Here is a 22292-nt window from a genome sequence, read left to right on the forward strand (position 1 = left end):
ACAAAATTTGTTAAGCAATCATTTTTCAAGTAAACACGGTCGAAGTCCAGACTCACTAATGCATCCTAACAAACTCGATAAGACACACTAATGCAAAATTCTGGTTCTCTAAGACTAATGCTCGGATACCAACTGAAATGTCCCGTTCTTATTGATTAAAAACGTTCCATATTAATTGATTTCGTTGCGAGGTTTTGACCTCTATATGAGACGTTTTTCAACGACTGCATTCATTTTTAAAACAAACCATAACCTTTATTTCATAAATAAAGGTTTAAAAAGCTTTACGTAGATTATCAAATAATGATAATCTAAAATATCCTGTTTACACACGACCATTACATAATGGTTTACAATACAAATATGTTACATCGAAATCAGTTTCTTAAATGCAGTTTTTACACAATATCATACAAACATGGACTCCAAATCTTGTCCTTATTTTAGTATGCAACAGCGGAAGCTCTTAATATTCACCTGAGAATAAACATGCTTTAAACGTCAACAAAAATGTTGGTGAGTTATAGGTTTAACCTATATATATCAAATCGTAACAATAGACCACAAGATTTCATATTTCAATACACATCCCATACATAGAGATAAAAATCATTCATATGGTGAACACCTGGTAACCGACATTAACAAGATGCATATATAAGAATATCCCCATCATTCCGGGACACCCTTCGGATATGATATAAATTTCGAAGTACTAAAGCATCCGGTACTTTGGATGGGGTTTGTTAGGCCCAATAGATCTATCTTTAGGATTCGCGTCAATTAGGGTGTTTGTTCCCTAATTCTTAAATTACCAGACTTAATAAAAAGGGGCATATTCGATTTTGATAATTCAACCATAGAATGTAGTTTCAAGTACTTGTGTCTATTTTGTAAATCATTTATAAAACCTGCATGTATTCTCATCCCAAAAATATTAGATTTTAAAAGTGGGACAATAACTCACTTTCACAGATTTTTACTTCGTCGAGAAGTAAGACTTGGTCACTGGTTGATTCACGAACCTATAACAATATATACATATATATCAAAGTATGTTTAAAATATATTTACAACACTTTTAATATATTTTGATGTTTTAAGTTTATTAAGTCCGTTGTCCTCGTTAGTAACCTACAACTAGTTGTCCACAGTTAGATGTACAGAAATAAATAGATAAATATTATCTTGAATCAATCCACGACCCAGTGTATACGTATCTCAGTATTGATCACAACTCAATCTATATATATTTTGGAATCAACCTCAACCCTGTATAGCTAACTCCAACATTCACATATAGAGTGTCTATGGTTGTTCCGAAATATATATAGATGTGTCGAAATGATAGGTCGAAACATTGTATACGTGTCTATGGTATCTCAAGATTACATAATATACAATACAAGTTGATTAAGTTATGATTGGAATAGATTTGTTACCAATTTTCACGTAGCTAAAATGAGAAAAATTATCCAATCTTGTTTTACCCATAACTTCTTCATTTTAAATCCGTTTTGAGTGAATCAAATTGCTATGGTTTCATATTGAACTATATTTTATGAATCTAAACAGAAAAGTATAGGTTTATAGTCGGAAAAATAAGTTACAAGTCGTTTTTGTAAAGGTAGTCATTTCAGTCGAAAGAACGACGTCTAGATGACCATTTTAGAAAACATACTTCCACTTTGAGTTTAACCATAATTTTTGGATATAGTTTCATGTTCATAATAAAAATCATTTTCTCATAATAAAAACTTTTAAATCAAAGTTTATCATAGTTTTTAATTAACTAACCCAAAACAGCCCGCGGTGTTACTACGACGGCAAAAATCCGGTTTTACGGTGTTTTTCGTGTTTCTAGGTTTTAAATCATTAAGTTAGCATATCATATATATATAGAACATGTGTGTAGTTAATTTTAAAAGTCAAGTTAGAAGGATTAACTTTTGTTTGCGAACAAGTTTAGAATTAACTAAACTATGTTCTAGTGATTACGAGTTTAAACCTTCGAATAAGATAGTTTTATATATATGAATCGAATGATGTTATGAACATCATTACTACCTCAAGTTTAGTAGGTAAACCTACTGGAAGTGACAAGAAATGATCTAGATTCAAAGGATCTTGGATGGCTTGAAAGTTCTTGAAGTAGGATCATGACACAAAAACAAGTTCAAGTAAGATTTTTACTCGAATTAAGATAGTTTATAGTTATAGAAATTGAATCAAAGTTTGAATATGAATATTACCTTGAATAAGAAAGATAACCTACTGTATATAACAAAGGTTTCTTGATCTTAGATGATTACTTGGAATGGATTAGAAAGCTTGGAAGTAAATTAGTAAACTTGAAGGGATTTTTGAAGTGTTCTTGAAGTGTTCTTCCTATGATGATTATAGCTTGATTCTTGAAGTGATTTTTGATGAAGATGATGATTAAATACTGGAAAAATACGTTCATAATAGTGTGTGTGTGTTGAGAGAGAATTAGAAAGAGAATTGAGAGTGAAATAGAGTGAATGATGAGTGGTAATTGGTGAGTGGTGAGTGGGGTTAAAAGGAGTTCTAGTTAGTTGACTAGCTCATGGTAGAAGTTAAAATTGATTAGTCATACATGAGATAATCAAGATTGGAATCCCATGCTAGTTCCTATTGGTATATACCCATAGTAAGTACGTTTTGAAGCTGTGTATAATACGGGTAAGAATACGACTAGAATTCTTGATGAAAGAAAAGAATGGGAAAGTAACTGTAACCATTTTCGTTAAGTATGAGTGTTTTGATATATGTCTTGAAGTCTTCCAAAAGTATTTTAATACATCTAAATACACTACATGTATATACATTTTAACTGAGTCGTTAAGTCATCGTTAGTTGTTACATGTAAGTGTTGTTTTGAAACCTTTAAGTTAACGATCTCAATTAATGTTGTTAACCCATTGTTTATTATATCTAATGAGATGTTAAATTATTATATTATCATGATATTATGATATATTAATATATCTTAATATGATATATATACATTTAAATGTCGTTACAACTATAATCGTTACATATATGTCTCGTTTCGAAATCCTTAAGTTAGTAGTCTTGTTTATATGTATATAACTCATTGTTAATATACTTATGGAGATACTTACTTATCATAATCTCATGTTAACCATATGTATATCCATATATATATCGTCATGTCGTTTTTACTAGTTTTAACGTTCGTGAATCGCCGGTCAACTTGGGTGGTCAATTGTCTATATGAAACATATTTCAATTAATCAAGTCTTAACAAGTTTGATTGCTTAACATGTTGGAAACATTTAATCATGTAAATATCACTCTCAATTAATATATATAAACATGGAAAAGTTCGGGTCACTACATATAGCAGTAAAAGTAATCAGCAGCATGCATCAAATGAAATGTCCCGTTCATATTGATTATAAACGTTCCATATTAATTGATTTCGTCACGAGGTTTTGACCTCTATATGAGACGTTTTTTAAAGACTGCATTCATTTTTAAAACAACCATAACCTTTATTTTATCGATAAAGGTTTAAAAAGCAATACGTAGATTATCAAATAATGATAATCTAAAATATACCGTTTACACACGACCATTACATAATGGTTTACAATAAGATTATATTACATCAAAAAAAAAAAATAAGTTTCTTGAATGCAGTTTTTACATAATATCATACAAGCATGGACTCCAAATCTTGTCCTTATTTTAATATGCAACAGCGGAAGCTCTTAATAATCACCTGAGAATAAATACGCTTAAAAATGTCAACAAAAATGTTGGTGAGTTATAGGTTTAACCTATATATTATCAAATCATAATAATAGGCCACAAGATTTCATATTTCAATATACATCCCATACATAGAGATAAAATTCATTCATATGGTGAACACCTGGTAACCGACATTAACAAGATGCATATAAGAATATCCCCTATCATTCCAGGAAATCCTTCGGACATGATAAAAACTAATTCGAAGTACTAAAGCATCCGGTACTTTGGATGGGGTTCGTTAGGCCCAATAGATCTATCTTTAGGATTCGCGTCAATTAGTAGATCGGTTTACTAATTCTTAGGTTACCAAGCAAAAGGGGCATATTCGGCTTCGATCATTCACCCATATAATGTAGTTTCAATTACTTGTGTCTATTTCGTAAAACATTTATAAAACTGCATATATTCTCATCCTAAAATATTAGATTTTAAAAGTGGGACTATAACTCACTTTCACAGATTTTTACTTCGTCGAGAAGTAAGACTTGGCCACTGGTCGATTCACGAATCTATAACAAATATATACATATATATCAAAGTATGTTCAAAATATATTTACAACACTTTTAATACTTTTTTACTGTTTTAAGTTTATTAAGTTAGCTGTCCTCTTTAGTAACCTACAACTCGTTGGCCACAGTTAGATGTACATAAATAAATCGATATATATATTATCTTGAATCAATCCACGACCCAGTGTATACACGTCTCAGGCTAGATCTCAACTCAAAGTATATATATTTTTGGAATCAACCTCAACCCTGTATAGCTAACTCCAACATTACTGCATATAGAGTGTCTATGGTTGTTCCAAATAATATATATACATGGGTCGATATGATATGTCAAAACATTTGCATACGTGTCTATGGTATCCAAAGATTACATAATATATTAGAATACATGTATAATACAATATGAGTTAGCTAGGATATGATTTGTATAGAATTGTTACAATATTTCCCGTAGCTACAACAATCAAAAAATATCCAACCTTGTTTTACCCATAACTTCTTCGTTTTAAATCCGTTTTGAGTGAATCAAATTGCTATGGTTTCATATTGAACTCTATTTTATGAATCTAGACAGAAAAAGTATAGGTTTATAGTTAGAAATATAAGTTACAAGTCATTTTTGTAAGAGGTTGTCATTTCAGTCGAAAGAACGACGTCTTGATGACCATTTTGAAAAACATACTTCCACTTTGAGTTTAACCATGATTTTTGGATATAGTTTCATGTTCATAAGAAAAATCATTTTTCCAGAAGAACAACTTTTAAATCAAAGTTTATCATAGTTTTTAATTATCAAACCCAAAACAGCCCGCGATGTTACTACGACGGCGTATGTCCGGTTTTACGGTGTTTTTCGTGTTTCCAGGTTTTAAATCAATAAGTTAGCATATCATATAGATATAGAACATGTGTTTAGTTGATTTTAAAAGTCAAGTTAGAAGGATTAGCTTTTGTTTGCGAACAAATTTTAGAATTAACTAAACTATGTTCTAGTGATTTCAAGTTTAAACCTTCGAATAAGGTAGTTTTATATATATGAATTCAATGATGTTATGAACATCATTACTACCTCAGGTTTTGTGGATAGACCTACTGGAAATGAGAAAAATAGATCTAGCTTCAAAGGATCCTTGGATGGCTTGAAAGTTCTTGAAGCAGAATCATGACACGAAAACAAGTTCAAGTAAGATTTCCAATCGAAATAAGATTGTTATAGTTATAAAAATTGAATCAAAGTTTGAATATGAGTATTACCTTGTATTAGAAAGATATCTTACTATAAATAAAAAAAGATTTCTTGAGGTTGGATGGTCACTTTACAAGATTGGAAGTAAGCTAGCAAACTTGGAAGTATTCTTGATTTTATGAAACTATAACTTATAGAATTTATGAAGAATACTTAGAACTTGAAGATAGAACTTGAGAGAGATTAATTAAATGAAGAAAATTGAAGAATAAAAGTGTTTGTAGGTGTTTTTGGTCGTTGGTATATGGATTAGATATAAAGGATATGTAATTTTGTTTTCATGTAAATAAGTCATGAATGATTACTAATATTTTTGTAATTTTATGAGATATTTCATGCTAGTTGCCAAATGATGATTCCCACATATGTTAGGTGACTCACATGGGCTGCTAAGAGCTAATCATTGGAGTGTATATACCAATAGTATATACATTTAGAAGCTGTGTATTGTACGAGTATGAATACGGGTGCATACGAGTAGAATTGTTGATGAAACTGAACGAGGATGTAATTGTAAGCATTTTTGTTAAGTAGAAGTATTTTGATAAGTGTCTTGAAGTCTTTAAAAAGTGTATGAATACATATTAAAACACTACATGTATATACATTTTAACTGAGTCATTAAGTCATCGTTAGTCGTTACATGTAAATGTTGATTTGAAACCTTTAAGTTAACGATCATGTTAAATGTTGTTAACTCAATGTTTATTATATCTAATGAGATGTTAAATTATTATATTATCATGATATTATGATATATTAATATATCTTAATATGATATATATACATTTAAATGTCGTTACAACGATAATCGTTACATATATGTCTCGTTTCAAAATCCTTAAGTTAGTAGTCTTGTTTTTACATATGTAGTTCATTGTTAATATACATAATGACATGTTTACTTATCATTTATCATGATTAAACATAGTGTAAAAATATCTTAATATGATTCATATGTAATTAGTAAGACGTTGTTATAACGATAATCGTTATATATATCGTTTCGAGTTTCTTAATTCAATAAACACAATTTTATGTATATAACCCATTGTTAAAATACCTAATGAGATACTTACTTATCATAATATCATGTTAACTATATATATAATCATATATATGTCATCATATAGTTTTTACAAGTTTTAACGTTCGTGAATCACCGGTCAACTTGGGTGGTCAATTCTCTATATGAAACCTATTTCAATTAATCAAGTCTTAACAAGTTTGATTGCTTAACATGTTGGAAACACTTAATCATGTAAATATAAATTTCATTTAATATATATAAACATGGAAAAGTTCGGGTCACTACAGTAAATTCCGAGGACACAAGTAAACTAGCAAGTTGTAGATTAGTCCTATTAGTGAATCCTACTCGGGTCGGTCCAGACTCACTAATGCATCCTAATTTCCTACAACCAATGCTCTGATACCAAATGTGACCACCCGTACTAAATCAACATGTACGGACCATCAACAACGGGATCATTACAAGGTCAAACACTATATGCGTTTTCAAAACAAGTTTGCATTCATGGTCAAAGGTGACGTCATAACCAATGTCAAATGTTTTACAACCGAAAATATGCTTCTATGAACGAAAGCAAGTAATAATAGTACGTGACCCGTAGGTCATTACAAATACATCGTTTTAAAAGTAATAAAGTTTGAATGCAAGATAAAATGTTTCATGCGATGATATCTCTAGTAAGCACAGCGGAAGTCTACAAGGCATGACTAGTACAACAGCGGGAGCAAGCAACCTTAAGCACCTGAGAAAAACATGCTTAAAACGTCAACACAAAGGTTGGTGAGCTATAGTTTAAGCATAACAGTAATGTAAGGTAGGCCACGAGATTTCATTGCTTCAACAGCGTTTCAAAACAGTATGAAAAGTATATGTATAACCGTGGGCACTTGGTAACTAACTTAACGTTTATCACCCCCTAAAAGTACACTTGGCGAGTGCGTATATTTATGAACTATTAAACACCCGTTAAATGCTAGCGCTACTAGCCCGAGTGGGGATGTCAAACCCTATGGATCCATATCTAAGATTCGCGTTCGCCGGTTCAAAGACCAATGACTAAACGTTACCGAGCTAAGGGGAAAGTTTATGACGTTGTATAACCCACACATATATAAAGTTTAAGTACTCGTGCCTAGTATGTAAAACATAATATGCGCATGTATTCTCAGTTCCCAAAATAGTTAAAGTAAAAAGGGATGCTATAACTCACATTGGAAAAGTAGTGGTAAAGTTGACTCGGGAAAAGTAAGCAAGTATGTAGGTCCAGAAAGTCGTCAACCTAAGTCAAAAGTTACTAAGTCAGTAAATCGTTCCCAAAGGTTTAAATTTATGTAAATTAGGTCTTAAGTATCATCATCATTCATCATTAAGTCAAAAGGGTAAAGTAAGTTTCATTCTAGAAAAGAGTCTAAAACAAAGGCTGACTTCGATCAGTCACCACGGCCTCTATACCTACTGAAATGAGGTGAGACCAGTGGCCATGGCTCCGTAAATGAGACCTTTAGTTGATGTAAAAATTATAGAATCAAACTCGTCTTTGTTTGACCGTGGCGACGGTTTAAGTGCGAGTAGGTCAGAATTTTCAGCACAACGTTAAAAGGACATAGTGACACTCGGAGGGCCATAAATCCTAAACCGTAACTCGGATTAAGACGAGTCTTAAACGAAAAATTATCTACTCGAATAGTGATAACTGAAAATTAGCTTTACAGTAGCCCAGGTGGGCGGTTGAGACCCAGAAAACAGTAAGTTAATGTGTTCTGGTGGGTCCTTGGTGCTTGATGCTCATCCCGGTTCTCATCATTGATGCATATAGCTTCAAGTGTACAACTCGTTGATGTGTTTGCATCATCTTAACCAAGGTTTGACCATCATAACACTAGTTTAAGTCTAATATAAGTTGCACAACTCAATTATGTGTTGTAAGTAGTTTGATGAACCAAAGTTACATCAAGATCTTAGATCCGACACATACATGAACTCTAAAAGTAATATTAACCAAGTTTTGACTATCATGACACTAGTGTAAGTCTAAGATATGTAGAACAACTCACTTAAGAGTTGTATAATGTTTGATGAACCAAAGTTACATCAAGATCTTAGATCCAACACATACAAGAGTTATAAAAGTAATATTAAACTACAAACTTGAAAATAAACTTAAGCAAACAAGATCTTAAGTTGTAGAACATAGTTCTTAGTTAGATCTTGAAGATTCTAGACCCAAAAGTCTAGATCTAAAGTTCTTAAATTAAATCCAACACAAGTATATGAAGTTATAACTAAAAAGTTATACTTCCATGTTCTTAAACTTACAAAGTTAACTTTTAGTTTCAAGAAATATGAGATCAAGATTAACTAGTAACACTTGACCAAATCACAACTTTAAGGTACATAAAATGAAGAAGTAAGTTAAATCTACAAGTAATAAGTTCATGGTTGTTCATACTTGGAAAGATTCAAGCCAAAGCTTTGATCCTTAAGAAAGTAAACTTTAAGTTTACAACATGAACTCAAGTATGATTATAAACTCATGAACTTTTCTTTTTAACATGCTTTATGGAAGAATCAAAACATAAACTTGATTTTCCTAGGTTCTTGTATGTTCTTGAATAAACAAGATGATATGAAGAATAAACTAGAGATTTTGATTCTTACAACTAGTAAATAAATAACAACTAAGAACAAGTAACAAACAACAATGAACAATTAAACAAACAATCAAATGATGATGATATGTATGTGTATATAATTCGGTTTTTATGAAGAAAAAGAAGAGAAAAGTAAGCTTGTTACTTACAAGTCTTGAGAGAAAAAGGAGAGAAAAGAAAGCAAGTAAGTTTGTGTGTGTGAGAAATGAGGTAGAAGTATACATGTAAGTAGCAAAACAAGAAGCAAAGTTTGAATCTCTCCTCCCCATGGGAAGCTCACGGCCATGGATCAAAAAGGCAAGGTCAAATGTTAACTTTCAAGTATTGGAGAATGGTGATAGCTTAGTATGGTAATAAAGTTAATTGGTGTGGGAAAGTGTTGTAAATATGCAAGTAACTAGATTCCCATGAACTAATTAATCTAGCTTAGTTTAAATGTAATACTTGCATGATAGTAATGGGCTAATTAATCCATTAAGTGTGTAGGGTGGGCTTCCAAGTCCACTTTCAATAATAAAAGCTCAAGTCCAAGTAAGTATGCAATTAAAATAAATAAAGCCCAAGTAATTAACTACTAACCTTAGTTAATTAAAAATGATTAATAATAAATAATCATGAATGTAAATAATATTTGAAAATATTATTCGTGAAAAGTACGCGTGTCACAAAGACGTGTCGGGCCATGTAAAGTCAAGTACGATAACAAGTAAACGTATAAAAATACATTTATTAATGCGCAAGTATTAATAATAAATATTATTAATAAAAGTTGGAATTTCCAGGGTCGTTACAGTTCGGGGTGTGATTTTTTTGTAGCTATCAAAGGGAAATGGGTTAAGTCGGGTGTAGAATCGACTATCGTCAATGTCTATGGCCCTCATAATGATCGAGAAAAAATATTATTTTGGGAATTACTTGATAGGCTTATCAATAGTGTGTCTACGTCTTGGTTACTTGTTGGGGATTTCAATGAGGTTAGAGTAGCGGATGATTGTCTTAATTCACAATATCACCAAAGAAGGGCGGATAGATTCAACGACTTCATCACGAGAAACGGCTTAATAGAGATTGATATTAGTGGGAGAAAAATTTATGCGTATTAGCGATGATGGCATGAAGTTTAGCAAGATAGATAGGTTCTTGGTTGATAATACTTTCCTTGGCCTTTGGGATGATCTTTCGGTAATTGCCTTAGATAGACATCTCTCGGATCATTGTCCTTTGATTTTAAGGGATAAGTTTATAGATTTTGGGCCGAAACCATTTAAAGTTTTCTACGAGTGGTTTAATTATGACGAGGTTGATAAGGTGATTATGGAGGCTTGGAGTCAACCTATTCGGGGATCGAGAAAGGACTGTAACTTTAGGGATAGACTTAAGAACGTTAAGTTTGCACTAAGGGATTGGAGTGCTATTAAATTTGGGGGTCTTGATAAGGAAATTGATGTGCTTAAAAAGAAGTTTCATAGTGGGAGTTAAAGGCGGAATCAAATGCCATTACGAATTTGGAACAGGAAAGATGGTTAGATTGTAGACGACGTTGGGTTGAGAAATCAAAAATAAAAGCTAATATGTTGAAACAAAAGGCAAGATTGAAGTGGACTATTGACGGAGATGAAAACATCAAGTTCTTCCATGCTATGATTCGTAGAAAGAATAGTAAATGTAATTTTTGTGGACTTAATATCAATGGTTCGTGGATTGAAGACCCGATACCGATAGTGATAAAAGATACGATTTATGAACATTTCAAAGATATTTTCAGCAAAAAGGTTCAGTCTAGGCCTAGGTTGCTGCTAAGAGAATCAAATGGGCCAGCCCAAGCTACCAGGCCTGCTTCTGTTCACGCGTCTATGACTGGGTTTTCATCACGGGCTCATGGATTTGGGCCTAACGAGTTTCTGTCCAGTGGATCCCATCCCCCTAATCCGGATGGCAGGTCTGCTGTCCAGTTTCCATCGAGTACCACAAGTCCATTGGTTCATGAGATTTTCAAGCTATCCAAATCACAATCTGTGGAACTTGAAGAACAATTCAGTGGGGAAGAAATTTGGGAGGCGGTAAAAGGGTGTGCGAATAATAAAGCTCCAGGTCCGGATGGTTTTAACATGAGATTCTTTAAAAAGTTTTGGGCAATTATTAGTGAAGATTTGATTGATGCAATTCGTTATTTTTGGTGAAATGGTGCTATCTCTCCGGGTTGCAACTCGTCTTTCATTACTTTAATTCCTAAAGTCGCTAATCCGGTAAGTCTAAGCGAGTATAGACCTATTAGTCTCATTGGTAGCTTTTATAAGATTATTGCAAAACTTCTCTCTAATCGTATAAAAAAGGTCATTCCAAATCTTGTTGATTTTGAGCAAAGCGCTTTTATAAAAGGAAGGAACATTATGGATGGTGTCTTGATTGTGAATGAGTCTCTTGAATTTTTGAAGAACAAACACATTAAGAGTTTGTTGTTTAAAGTTGATTTTGAAAAGGCTTTTGATAGCCTTAATTGGGAATTTTTAGATGAAATGATGTTCTTGATGGGTTTTGGTATCAAATGGAGGAAATGGATTGCTTCATGTCTTGGTTCGGCCTCCATCTCGGTCTTAGTTAATGGATCTCCAACCAAAGAATTTAACCTTGGGAGAGGGGTTAGACAAGGCGATCCCCTCTCTCCTTTTCTTTTCATTATCGTGGCGGAAGGTCTAAATTGGATGGCTAAATCGGCGGTTTCTAATGGTCTCTTTTGTGGTGTTGAAATTGGTAATGATAAAATTCCTTTATCTCACTTGCAATACGCGAATGATACCATTTTCTTTGGCAAGTGGAGTTTGGAGAATATGGAAAATCTAATGAAACTTTTGAAGTGTTTTGAACTAAGCTCCAGACTAAAAATGAATTATAATAAGAGCAATTTATTTGGTGTGGGTGTAGATAAAGAGGAGGTTAAAGATATGACAAATGTTCGGTTCTAAAATGGGAACCTTTCCCATGACTTATCTCGGGCTTCCTATTGGTGCCAACATGAAAAAGTTATCGAATTGGAAGCCGGTGATTGATAAATTTGGAAAGAGATTATCGGATTGGAAAGCGCGTGCGATTTCTTTCGGTACGGTGGACGTTTAACTCTCGTGAATGCGGTTCTAAATAGTTTACCGTTGTACTACTTTTCGCTCTACCGTGCCCCGCCCTCCGTGCTTAAAAAACTTGAGTGTGTAAGACGTAATTTTTTTAAGTGGGTCGGGTGATGTTTCTAAAATTTCATGAGTTAAATGGGATGATGTCATTTGCTCTCCGGCGGATGGTGGACTAAATTTGGGTTCTTTAAATTGAAAAAATTTGGCGTTAACGGCAAGTGGTGGTGGAGGTTTCATTCCGAAACCACTTCCTTGTGGGTTAAGGTCATTAAGAGTATTTATGGGGTTTCGGGGCTTCTTAATATGGGGGGGGGGGGAATTTTTATCTACTAATTCTACTTGGAGTAACATTGTTAAAGCAGGGTTCGATATAGACAATGCGGGGGTCGAGTTTACAAGGTCGTTTGCATGGAAGATAGGAAACGGGCGTAACATGAAATTTTGGGAAGACGTTTGGTTATTGGACAAACTGCTAAAGGAGGTATTTAAAAGATTGGTACGGCTAGAATCTAATCCCCAAGTTTCGGTTGCTAATCGTATACAAACCATTGATGGTTCAGTTGTGTTTTTGTCGAGTTGGTCTCGCCCTATTACGGGGCGTACAAAGGGAGAGATGGATAATCTTGAATCAATTCTTTCAACTTTTGCGATGAATCTGAAGAAAGAGGATTATTTTTTGTGGAGGCTAAGTAATTGCGGTTCTTTTTCAACAAAAAAGCTAACAAAACATATTATGGAAAAGATGTATCCTTCAAGTAATACAAGTGTGGCTTCAATGAAAAATAATCTTGTTCCTAAACAAGTAGAAGTCTTTGTATGGAGAGCGAAGCGGGAAAGATTGCCCATCTTGTCCGAACTTGACAAACGGGGTATTGATCTTCATTCCGTTCTTTGCCCGCTTTGTGACAAGGATATTGAAACGGTGAATCACTCGCTTTTGTCGTGTTCGCATGCTCGGGTAATATGGGAAAAAGTTCATGAGTGGTGGGGATTTGATTCGGCTATCCTCTCTTTTGATAATCTCCTTTGCGGTTGTGTTCCTTCGAATTGTTCCGATTGGGGGGGTCAACTTTGGCAAGCGGTTGAGTGTAATTGTGGTTACCTTATTTGGAAGAATAGAAACTAAAAAGTTTTTAAGAAGACCTCGTGGACTCCTCCAAATGCACTTAGTGAGATTCAAGTCTTAAGCTATGATTGGGTAGCGAAGCATTGCAAAAAAAGAAGAATCGAATGGCACGAATGGCTACATAATCCTAGATCATTACTTGTATAAATTGTAAATTTTAGTGCGCTTACCCTTAATTGTTTCTCTAGTGGAGCTCGGCATCTCTACGCTTTGCGTTGTACGTTTATTTGTAGAAACCCGTCCTAATCCATCCGGACGAAGTCCATATCGATTATAAACGATTCACAACAGTTGATTACATCGCGAGGTACTTGACCTCTATATGATACATTTTACAAACATTGCATTCGTTTTTGAAAAGACAATCTTTCATTACATCGAAAGTTGACGGCGTGCATACCATTTTATAATATATCTAACTATAATTGACTTAATAATAATCTTGATGAACTCAACGACTCGAATGCAACGTCTTTTGAAATATGTCATGAATGACTCCAAGTAATATCTTTAAAATGAGCAATTGCACAGCAGAAGACTTCTTTCATACCTGAGAATAAACATGCTTTCAAGTGTCAACCAAAAGGTTGGTGAGTTCATTAGTTTAACATAAATAATCATTCCATAATTTTAATAGACCATAAGATTTCATATTTCCATTTCTCGTAAACATACGTCCCATGCATAGAGACAAAAATATCATTCATATGGATTGAACACCTGGTAACCAACATTCACAATATATATATAAGAATATCCCCATCATTCCGGGATCCTCCTTCGGACATGATATAAATTTCGAAGTACTAAAGCATCCGGTACTTTGGATGGGGCTTGTTGGGCCCGATAGATCTATCTTTAGGATTCGCGTCAATTAGGGTTTCTGTTCCCTAATTCTTAGATTACCAGACTATAAAGGGGCATATTCGATTTCGATCATTCAACCATATAATGTAGTTTCAATTACTTGTGTCAATTTCGTAAAACAGTTATAAAAGTTGCGCATGTATTCTCAGCCCAAAAATGTAAATGGTAAAAAGGCAAATGAAACTCACCTATTGTATTTTGTAGTAAAAATACATATGACGACATTAAACAACTGAACAATGCAGGGTTGGCCTCGGATTCATGAACCTATATCATTTGTATATATATTAACATATATAATGGTAATCAAACAAATTATATATTATTAATGATTTGATTGTTATTTTAATTATATGTTTCATTAATAATCTAATTAATTACATTTATTAATATTTATTATAAAAGTATTAATATAGTTATATTATATGTAGTAAATATGATTTTATATAACTAATAGTTATTTGATAAAATAATATTGATAATAATAATAATACATAAAAAGTTGTTTTATTTTACAATAATAATAATAATAATAATAATAATAATAATAATAATAATAATAATAATAATAATAATAATAATAATAATAATAATAATAATAATAATAATAATAATAATAATAATAATAATAATAATAATAATAGTTATGATGATAATAATATTGATACTAGTATTAATAATAATATAAAATAATAATATTATTGTCAAAATAGTAGTAATGAACATAACAATATATTAAAATTGATGTTACTTATAATAATGATAATACTAGTAATAAAAATAATGAAAAAAATAATAATAATGATAATATTAATAATAATAATAAGATCATGTTTAATGATAATAATAATAAAAATGATAAAAATAATAATAATAATGATACTTTTAATTAAGATGATGATTTTAATTATAATGATAACATTAATAATAATGTTATTTTTAATAATAATAAGAATATTTAATGATAATGATAATAATGATATTGATATTGATATTAATAATTAATAATAATCTTTCTAATAACGGTACTAACAATAAAGATAATCATTTTAGTTATATTAATGGTATTAACAATATTTTATCATAATACTAACAATAATGATAATAATAGTAATAATAACAACAAATACTAGTAATAAAATTAATTATACCTTCAAGAGAATAGGTTTTAAAAAAAAAATGACAATGCTGTGGATCGAACCCAGGACCACCTGATACCCCTTCAGTCCCCTTAACCATTCAACCAGCTTTATTTTTCTGATTTATGTCCATTTTATTTGTTTATAACCCGAAATAATTACGTTTCTATTTTCCTTCATCTTCATCAAATGGCTTATCTGACTCGATCCCTTTCAAATCTTACTAATAGTAACAAATCGAATTTAGGAGGTTAAATTGTTCCCAAAAAAAATTTATAACAGAGAGATTAAATTAATATATGCGAAGAAAAAAAAATTAAAAAAAAAATTATATATATATATAATAGCCTGCTCGTCGCTGGGTTTTAAAAAAATAAAAAATTTTGATTTCACATTTTATTAAGATTTGGACAATTGTTATAATACGAAATTAGTTTCAAATCACTCCTATAATCTATTAAAATCGTCAATTTAACTGAAAACATCGAATCAAATACGAATTTCTCGATGAACATAAACTTTGACTTTTTGAAAATAAACTTTGACTCGAAAATTCTTCCTCGATAGATAAAATTGAGATTTGAACTTTTACAGATAGTTTATATAGGAGATTTTAAACAACATTGCATTAATAGTTTTTGTAATTGATTGCAAAAATCGAATTTGTGGAAATCGACCAAGAACAGGAAACGGGTCTGTTTTCCTTTAAAACTTTTTCTGTTTTAATTCGCGAGTAATACCAGTTATCTTATAATGTAACGGGTTGGTTGATGCTGTATCAAAAGTTGACTAATCGTGTTTGTATCTTGGATTTAGTTGGACAGAAACCCACGAGCAAACAGAATACAGAAGAAGAAAAATAAGTGATAAAGACAGTTAATAATTTATTACGCGTTTTATTTTTTTTAAAAAAATTGTTGTTATCTAAAATATCCTTATTTATATCAACCTGTATTTATATTTAATTTTGTATAAAATGTATTTGTATATATATACTGTATATATATCGTATCTGTATGTAACACAAGTTCTATATACGGTTTTCTAATATATCTAATTAAATCAATATATATATATATATATATATATATATATATATATATATATATAGATATCTCTGTTTTTATATATATCTATATTATAAATAATCATATTAATTTACAATTGTATTTATAATAATAAATAATATTCAGCTAACTAATACTATTAATAATATAAATATTAATACTGATTTTAATATTAATACTAATAATGAGAATAGTACTAATAATATGGGTATATCAAATTATGCTCATCAACTCACATATTTATATACTACATAATAAATTTATAATATTTACAATACTGGTATCATTATTCACAGTAACATTCATTAATATAATAGCTATATTATAATTTGTAATTTACATTTTATAACTTTTACAATTTCGTGTTAGATATCTCTGTTTTTATATATATCTATATTATAAATAATCATATTAATTTACAATTGTATTTATAATAATAAATAATATTCAGCTAACTAATACTATTAATAATATAAATATTAATACTGATTTTAATATTAATACTAATAATGAGAATAGTACTAATAATATGGGTATATCAAATTATGCTCATCAACTCACATATTTATATACTACATAATAAATTTATAATATTTACAATACTGGTATCATTATTCACAGTAACATTCATTAATATAATAGCTATATTATAATTTGTAATTTACATTTTATAACTTTTACAATTTCGTGTTACTATGTGATAACATTTATTGTGTACTTATTATTCATATATCTTACATCTATTACAACGTATTAATTCTTAATAATAATCATATATCTATATATTTCCATTTTATTAGCAACTTAATTATTCATTAGTTTACATTTTTAATTTCATTTGATTAAATTGTATTTTATTATTTCAAATTATTATATATACTTTTATTTATATATAGATATATATACATACATATTTATTTACACACAATTGTTCGTGAATCATCAGAAATAGTCAAAGGATAATTGGACATATGACAATGATTCAAACTTCTTGAGACCGATCATAACAGACCTTGCTTATCGTGTCGAAATCGTATAAGGATTAGGTTTAAATTTGGTCTGAAATTTCCGGGTCACTACAGTACCTACCCGTTAAAGAAATTTCGTCCCGAAATTTGAGTAAGGTCATCATGGCTAACAATAAAAAAAAATATTTTCATGACGGATATGAGTTGATGGATAGAGTTTTATCATTATTGATTAATATAGATAAAACAATCCGATTACTCGAAGAGTACGAGTGAAGTTATCATAAAAGAACGAAATGGTGAAAATGAAGATTTGTCTTAACTTTTGTCGTAGTGACGTTTGAATTCAGAAAATAAGGTGCGTCCTAACTTTTGACTAGTCATGGTTGAATTTAGAAAATTAGGTTCGTCTTAACTTTAGATGTTGTCTCAATTGAATTCCGAAATTCAAGGGATTGAAAAGAAAATCTAGAAAATCTATAAGATCTGATTCTTCGGCGAATAAGGAAATTAAGATCTCTCTAATTAAATACGGTGATCTGCCTCGATTACTTTGTCCGATATTTCCATTATAAATTAAACTCTTTCGTTCCATTATTTTCACCATTCCTATACTTTCTTTCTTAGTTCATGCATCCAAAAGATTGTAAAAATGCTTAATCCAGTTCTAATCCTTGATATTTTCCTAATTATCATTTCTATCATTCTTCTTTTCAATCTTCCGCCAGAAGAATTTGTTTACTTCTACTATTACCTTGGAGTTATAGTGCTTTTAATTCTCCCGTGTCTTTATGTTGCGATAAACATTGATATTTACAGTTTGTAATTTCTGTGTTGTTGTTGGGTTTTATATCTTCCCTTATATTTCGATGTTCCTATTTCTGTTCTTTATAAACACTGTCATCAACAGTTAATACTCCCTCCTATTTGCTGCGATTTATACTCATATTTTTATTTCGGAGCTTTGTCCCTTCGTTTCTTCTTCTTGCGATTAAACACCGCTTGTAATGGTTCAGAATTCGCAGATATAAACTTCGGGATGAACATTGTTAATGTTCTAAGAAGGAAATCGTAATGGCACGATTTGATTTGTCAAATTACCAGAATCACTGAGAATAGAACTATCAAGAATATACTTTCTTGATATGTTCAGAAGTTAAGCAAAATAACAGAATTATGTAACATGGCACATGATGACGTTATAATCTGTGAATCATCACGTCCCATTAGAAACTCAGCATGACTTACTGTAATATAATCACGTTGATCAAGTATCATTATATTATACTAACTCATGCATTAATTTCCAACACTACTTCAAAACATTCATATTTTAATCTTGAAAGTTTACAGAATATAGAAACTAACAGTTTCTATATGATGTAACACTGATAGCACGAAGAGATAAATGATTTCAGATAAGAATAGTTATGAAAATATCTTCAGAAATATGGAGGATATTTATAATGAAAGATACGATAATATCTTTGAATATCTAAGATCAGAGGATGATGGAGACTATTGTCCGCAAGGGTTTAGAGTAAGGAGCAAGATATTCGCTAAAGACTTCAGCAGGCATTGAATTATTTGGATTCTTTGAAGTTAAACTTATTCTTTGTGATTTGTCCACGGTTTCCTTCATAGTTTGCATAATCTGCTTTTCGGTACTAAATTTTCTATTGAAAGTTTTCAATATAATGATACACAGGAAGCACGAGGAGGTATATAATTTCGGACGAGAATATTTATGACAATATCCTCAGAAATATCGAAGATATTGATGATGATATTTTGGAATTTCTAAGTTCGATGGTTGATGGGAAAAGATTTTCCGCAAGATTTTAACATGACTTCGGAGCAAGGTATTCTCTAAAGATTTCAACGGATCCAGAATTACCTGAATCCTTTGAATATAGGGTTTGGTCCTTGTATTTGTCCTTGGTCTCCTTCATGGGTAGTTCAATCTGTTTTTCAATACCCAATTTTCTATCGAGCGTTCCTAACACTCCTTTCTTTATCATCGAACTTTTGTTCGTTTAGACCATCTACCATTTTTCTGTTTTCTCTGCATTTAATGCTATGATATCTGAATCATTGGTTATTAATCCGAGGTGGGTTCAGGAAAATTGTGTTTTTAGATGATTAAACGCTGATGGTAATATGATGAAATATGAAAGGTTCCCTGGTAACAATAAAAGAGCACGCGTATATATCAACGTTATAATAAGGTTGTTTCGTACGAAAAGTCAAAGTTATCTTGTTGGAGCTGTGACAAAACTGACTAATTTGGAAAGAGATTGCAAAGTTATTTTCGGTAATAACAACGCCAAAGGAGCTAGCACAGATACGTTTTAAGCGTTTACTTAGGTTCCAAGTGTTTTCAGGTGCATAACTATATGCATCAATCTTTTCTTCCGTAGATGAAGTACGGTTGATTCATCCTCTTGATTGAGGTGTTTTCAAGAATCACGAGAGGTTTGAACGCAATTTGTAATCGTCAAGATACAAATGAGGTTTAAGATGAGATCAAGTGGCAAACTTGAAGAAATGTTTAGTTTCATATGTTATAATCAATATTTTAATTTATTTTAATTGTCCAATATCATTAGTCCATAGTCGATAGTCCACAGTTAACAGTCCAATAATTCATATATAATTTAATATATAATATTTGAATTAATTTATATGTATCGTGACCCGTATACGTCTCAGACTCGATCACAACTCAAACTATATATATTATTGTAGAATCAACCTCAACACTGTATAGAGAACTCGATCATTACTGCATATAGAGTGTCTATGGTGATTCCAAATAATATATATAGATGCGTCGATATGATATGTCAAAACCTTGTATACGTGTCCCAATATTTAAAGTGCGTAAAATAAATAACAGAAAATTAAATAACGATAAATAAAGTGCGTAAAGTAAATAACAGAAATTTAATGCTGATAAAATTGCGAGAATGTAAATTGCGATAAAATAAATTGCGATAAACAAAATGTAATCAGTTAGCTAGGAACAATTAGCTAGGAACAGTTAGCGTGGATTCTTAACAAAATTCCTCATAGTTAATTTGTTTGTTTCTAACAAATTTTTATTTTTGTCAAATGTTTTCTTCATTATGCCACTTGTTGGATTCTGATAAATCAAAATCCAAATATGAAATTGGATGAATATGGTTATTCTGTGGTGAACGGATTTGTATATCGGTAGATGTAAGTAGGATAGTATATGACTGTTGAAACAGATTCGAAGAACGTACAATGTAACTTATTAATGTGAAATTTAAATATTCCTCGGGTATTACCTACCCTTTAATATATTTTCACCATTAACAGTTTGTACAAGAGAATTTTTAATTACAATATTTATGAAAACATATATACATATATATTTTCTTCAGATGTATTCATGGATTTAATGAGTTAATATGATATTAAACTCATTTGCTTTTCGGTTGGAACTAGAATAAATAATCTCTAAAACTTTAGAGATTACATATTCGCCATGTCGAACGAAGATAAATGAGGTAGAACGATACGTAGAACGAAGATCACACTCAAAGTACAGATGATGATATTGAAGCATGAATTGTTGATGGTATTGGTGATGTTATTGATGGTACTGTTGGTGCAGGTGATGTTGTTGAAGCTGGTACATTTTGCACCATATTCTCCGAATTGATTATTCGATCGCAAAGTTCGTTGACTTATTACTCCAGGATGATTGTCGGTCAGAACGAGCGGATGAATAAGGTTCAGAATTGTGGATAGAATATAATCTTGTCGAGTTACCCTGGAAATGAGACTGAAAATGGTGTCTCGAACAGGTTCGCCGGTAAACGCTTCAGGTTCATTGTCAAGAGGTGAATTCGGTTGGTGGAAGGGATTGCCTTCTGCGCGTTTCCATTAACTAAGTCAACTACGAACTCATCATATGAATTGGGGATGGTTGGTTGGTTGATTCATTCTGGTGACGCTGCTTTCGGAGCTTAGGTGAACATCCACATCGGAATAGCTGTCGGAATAACTATCGGAATAGCTATCGGAATTCGAGGAACTCGAACTGGTTGAAGGATTCATCCCGTACAATCAGATGAAGAATTTTCGATAAGAAATAGATTATAGGATGTAGATTAGTACCTTGCAATACATAATTTACATATGCATATATAATACTAAAATTCCATAAGTTACGGAGGAAACTACGGAATACGACAGGCAAAGTTTACAGTAACAGGTACGCTAAGATATGGATTAGCAGATACGCTAAAATATGAATTTATCTATACACTGTCTATGCAATAGAGGCAGTAAGACGTGTCTAGACTTTAAGGATGATAAGCAATTAATTTTTGACACTAAATGATAAGCAAAACTTTTGACATGCAGACACGGTCGAAGTCCAGACTCACTAATGCATACTAACGACTTATCAGTTAGACACACTAATGCAGACCAGGTTCACTAAGACCACCACTCTGATACCAACTGTAGAAACCCGTCTTAATCCATCCGGATGAAGTCCATATCGATTATAAACGATTCACAACAGTTGATTACATCGCGAGGTACTTGACCTCTATATGATACATTTTACAAACATTGCATTCGTTTTTGAAAAGACAATCTTTCATTACATCGAAAGTTGACGGCGTGCATACCATTTTATAATATATCTAACTATAATTGACTTAATAATAATCTTGATAAACTCAACGACTCGAATTCAACGTCTTTTGAAA

General features: G+C 31.3%; 2 protein-coding genes across 2 annotated transcripts; both read left to right on the top strand.

Moving 5' to 3' along the window:
* Positions 1–10341: 10341 nt before the first annotated feature.
* Positions 10342–10728, top strand: LOC139850036 (uncharacterized). The gene has a single exon (XM_071839635.1). It carries the CDS (start codon positions 10342–10344, stop codon positions 10726–10728), a length of 387 nt encoding a protein of 128 aa, XP_071695736.1.
* Positions 10729–11639: 911 nt separating this feature from the next.
* LOC139850037 (uncharacterized mitochondrial protein AtMg01250-like) lies at positions 11640–12212 on the top strand. Its single transcript, XM_071839636.1, has one exon. It carries the CDS (start codon positions 11640–11642, stop codon positions 12210–12212), a length of 573 nt encoding a protein of 190 aa, XP_071695737.1.
* Positions 12213–22292: the final 10080 nt, after the last annotated feature.

The sequence above is a fragment of the Rutidosis leptorrhynchoides genome, chromosome 5 (genome assembly GCF_046630445.1).
Source record: "Rutidosis leptorrhynchoides isolate AG116_Rl617_1_P2 chromosome 5, CSIRO_AGI_Rlap_v1, whole genome shotgun sequence".
NCBI classification, from domain to species: domain Eukaryota; kingdom Viridiplantae; phylum Streptophyta; class Magnoliopsida; order Asterales; family Asteraceae; genus Rutidosis; species Rutidosis leptorrhynchoides.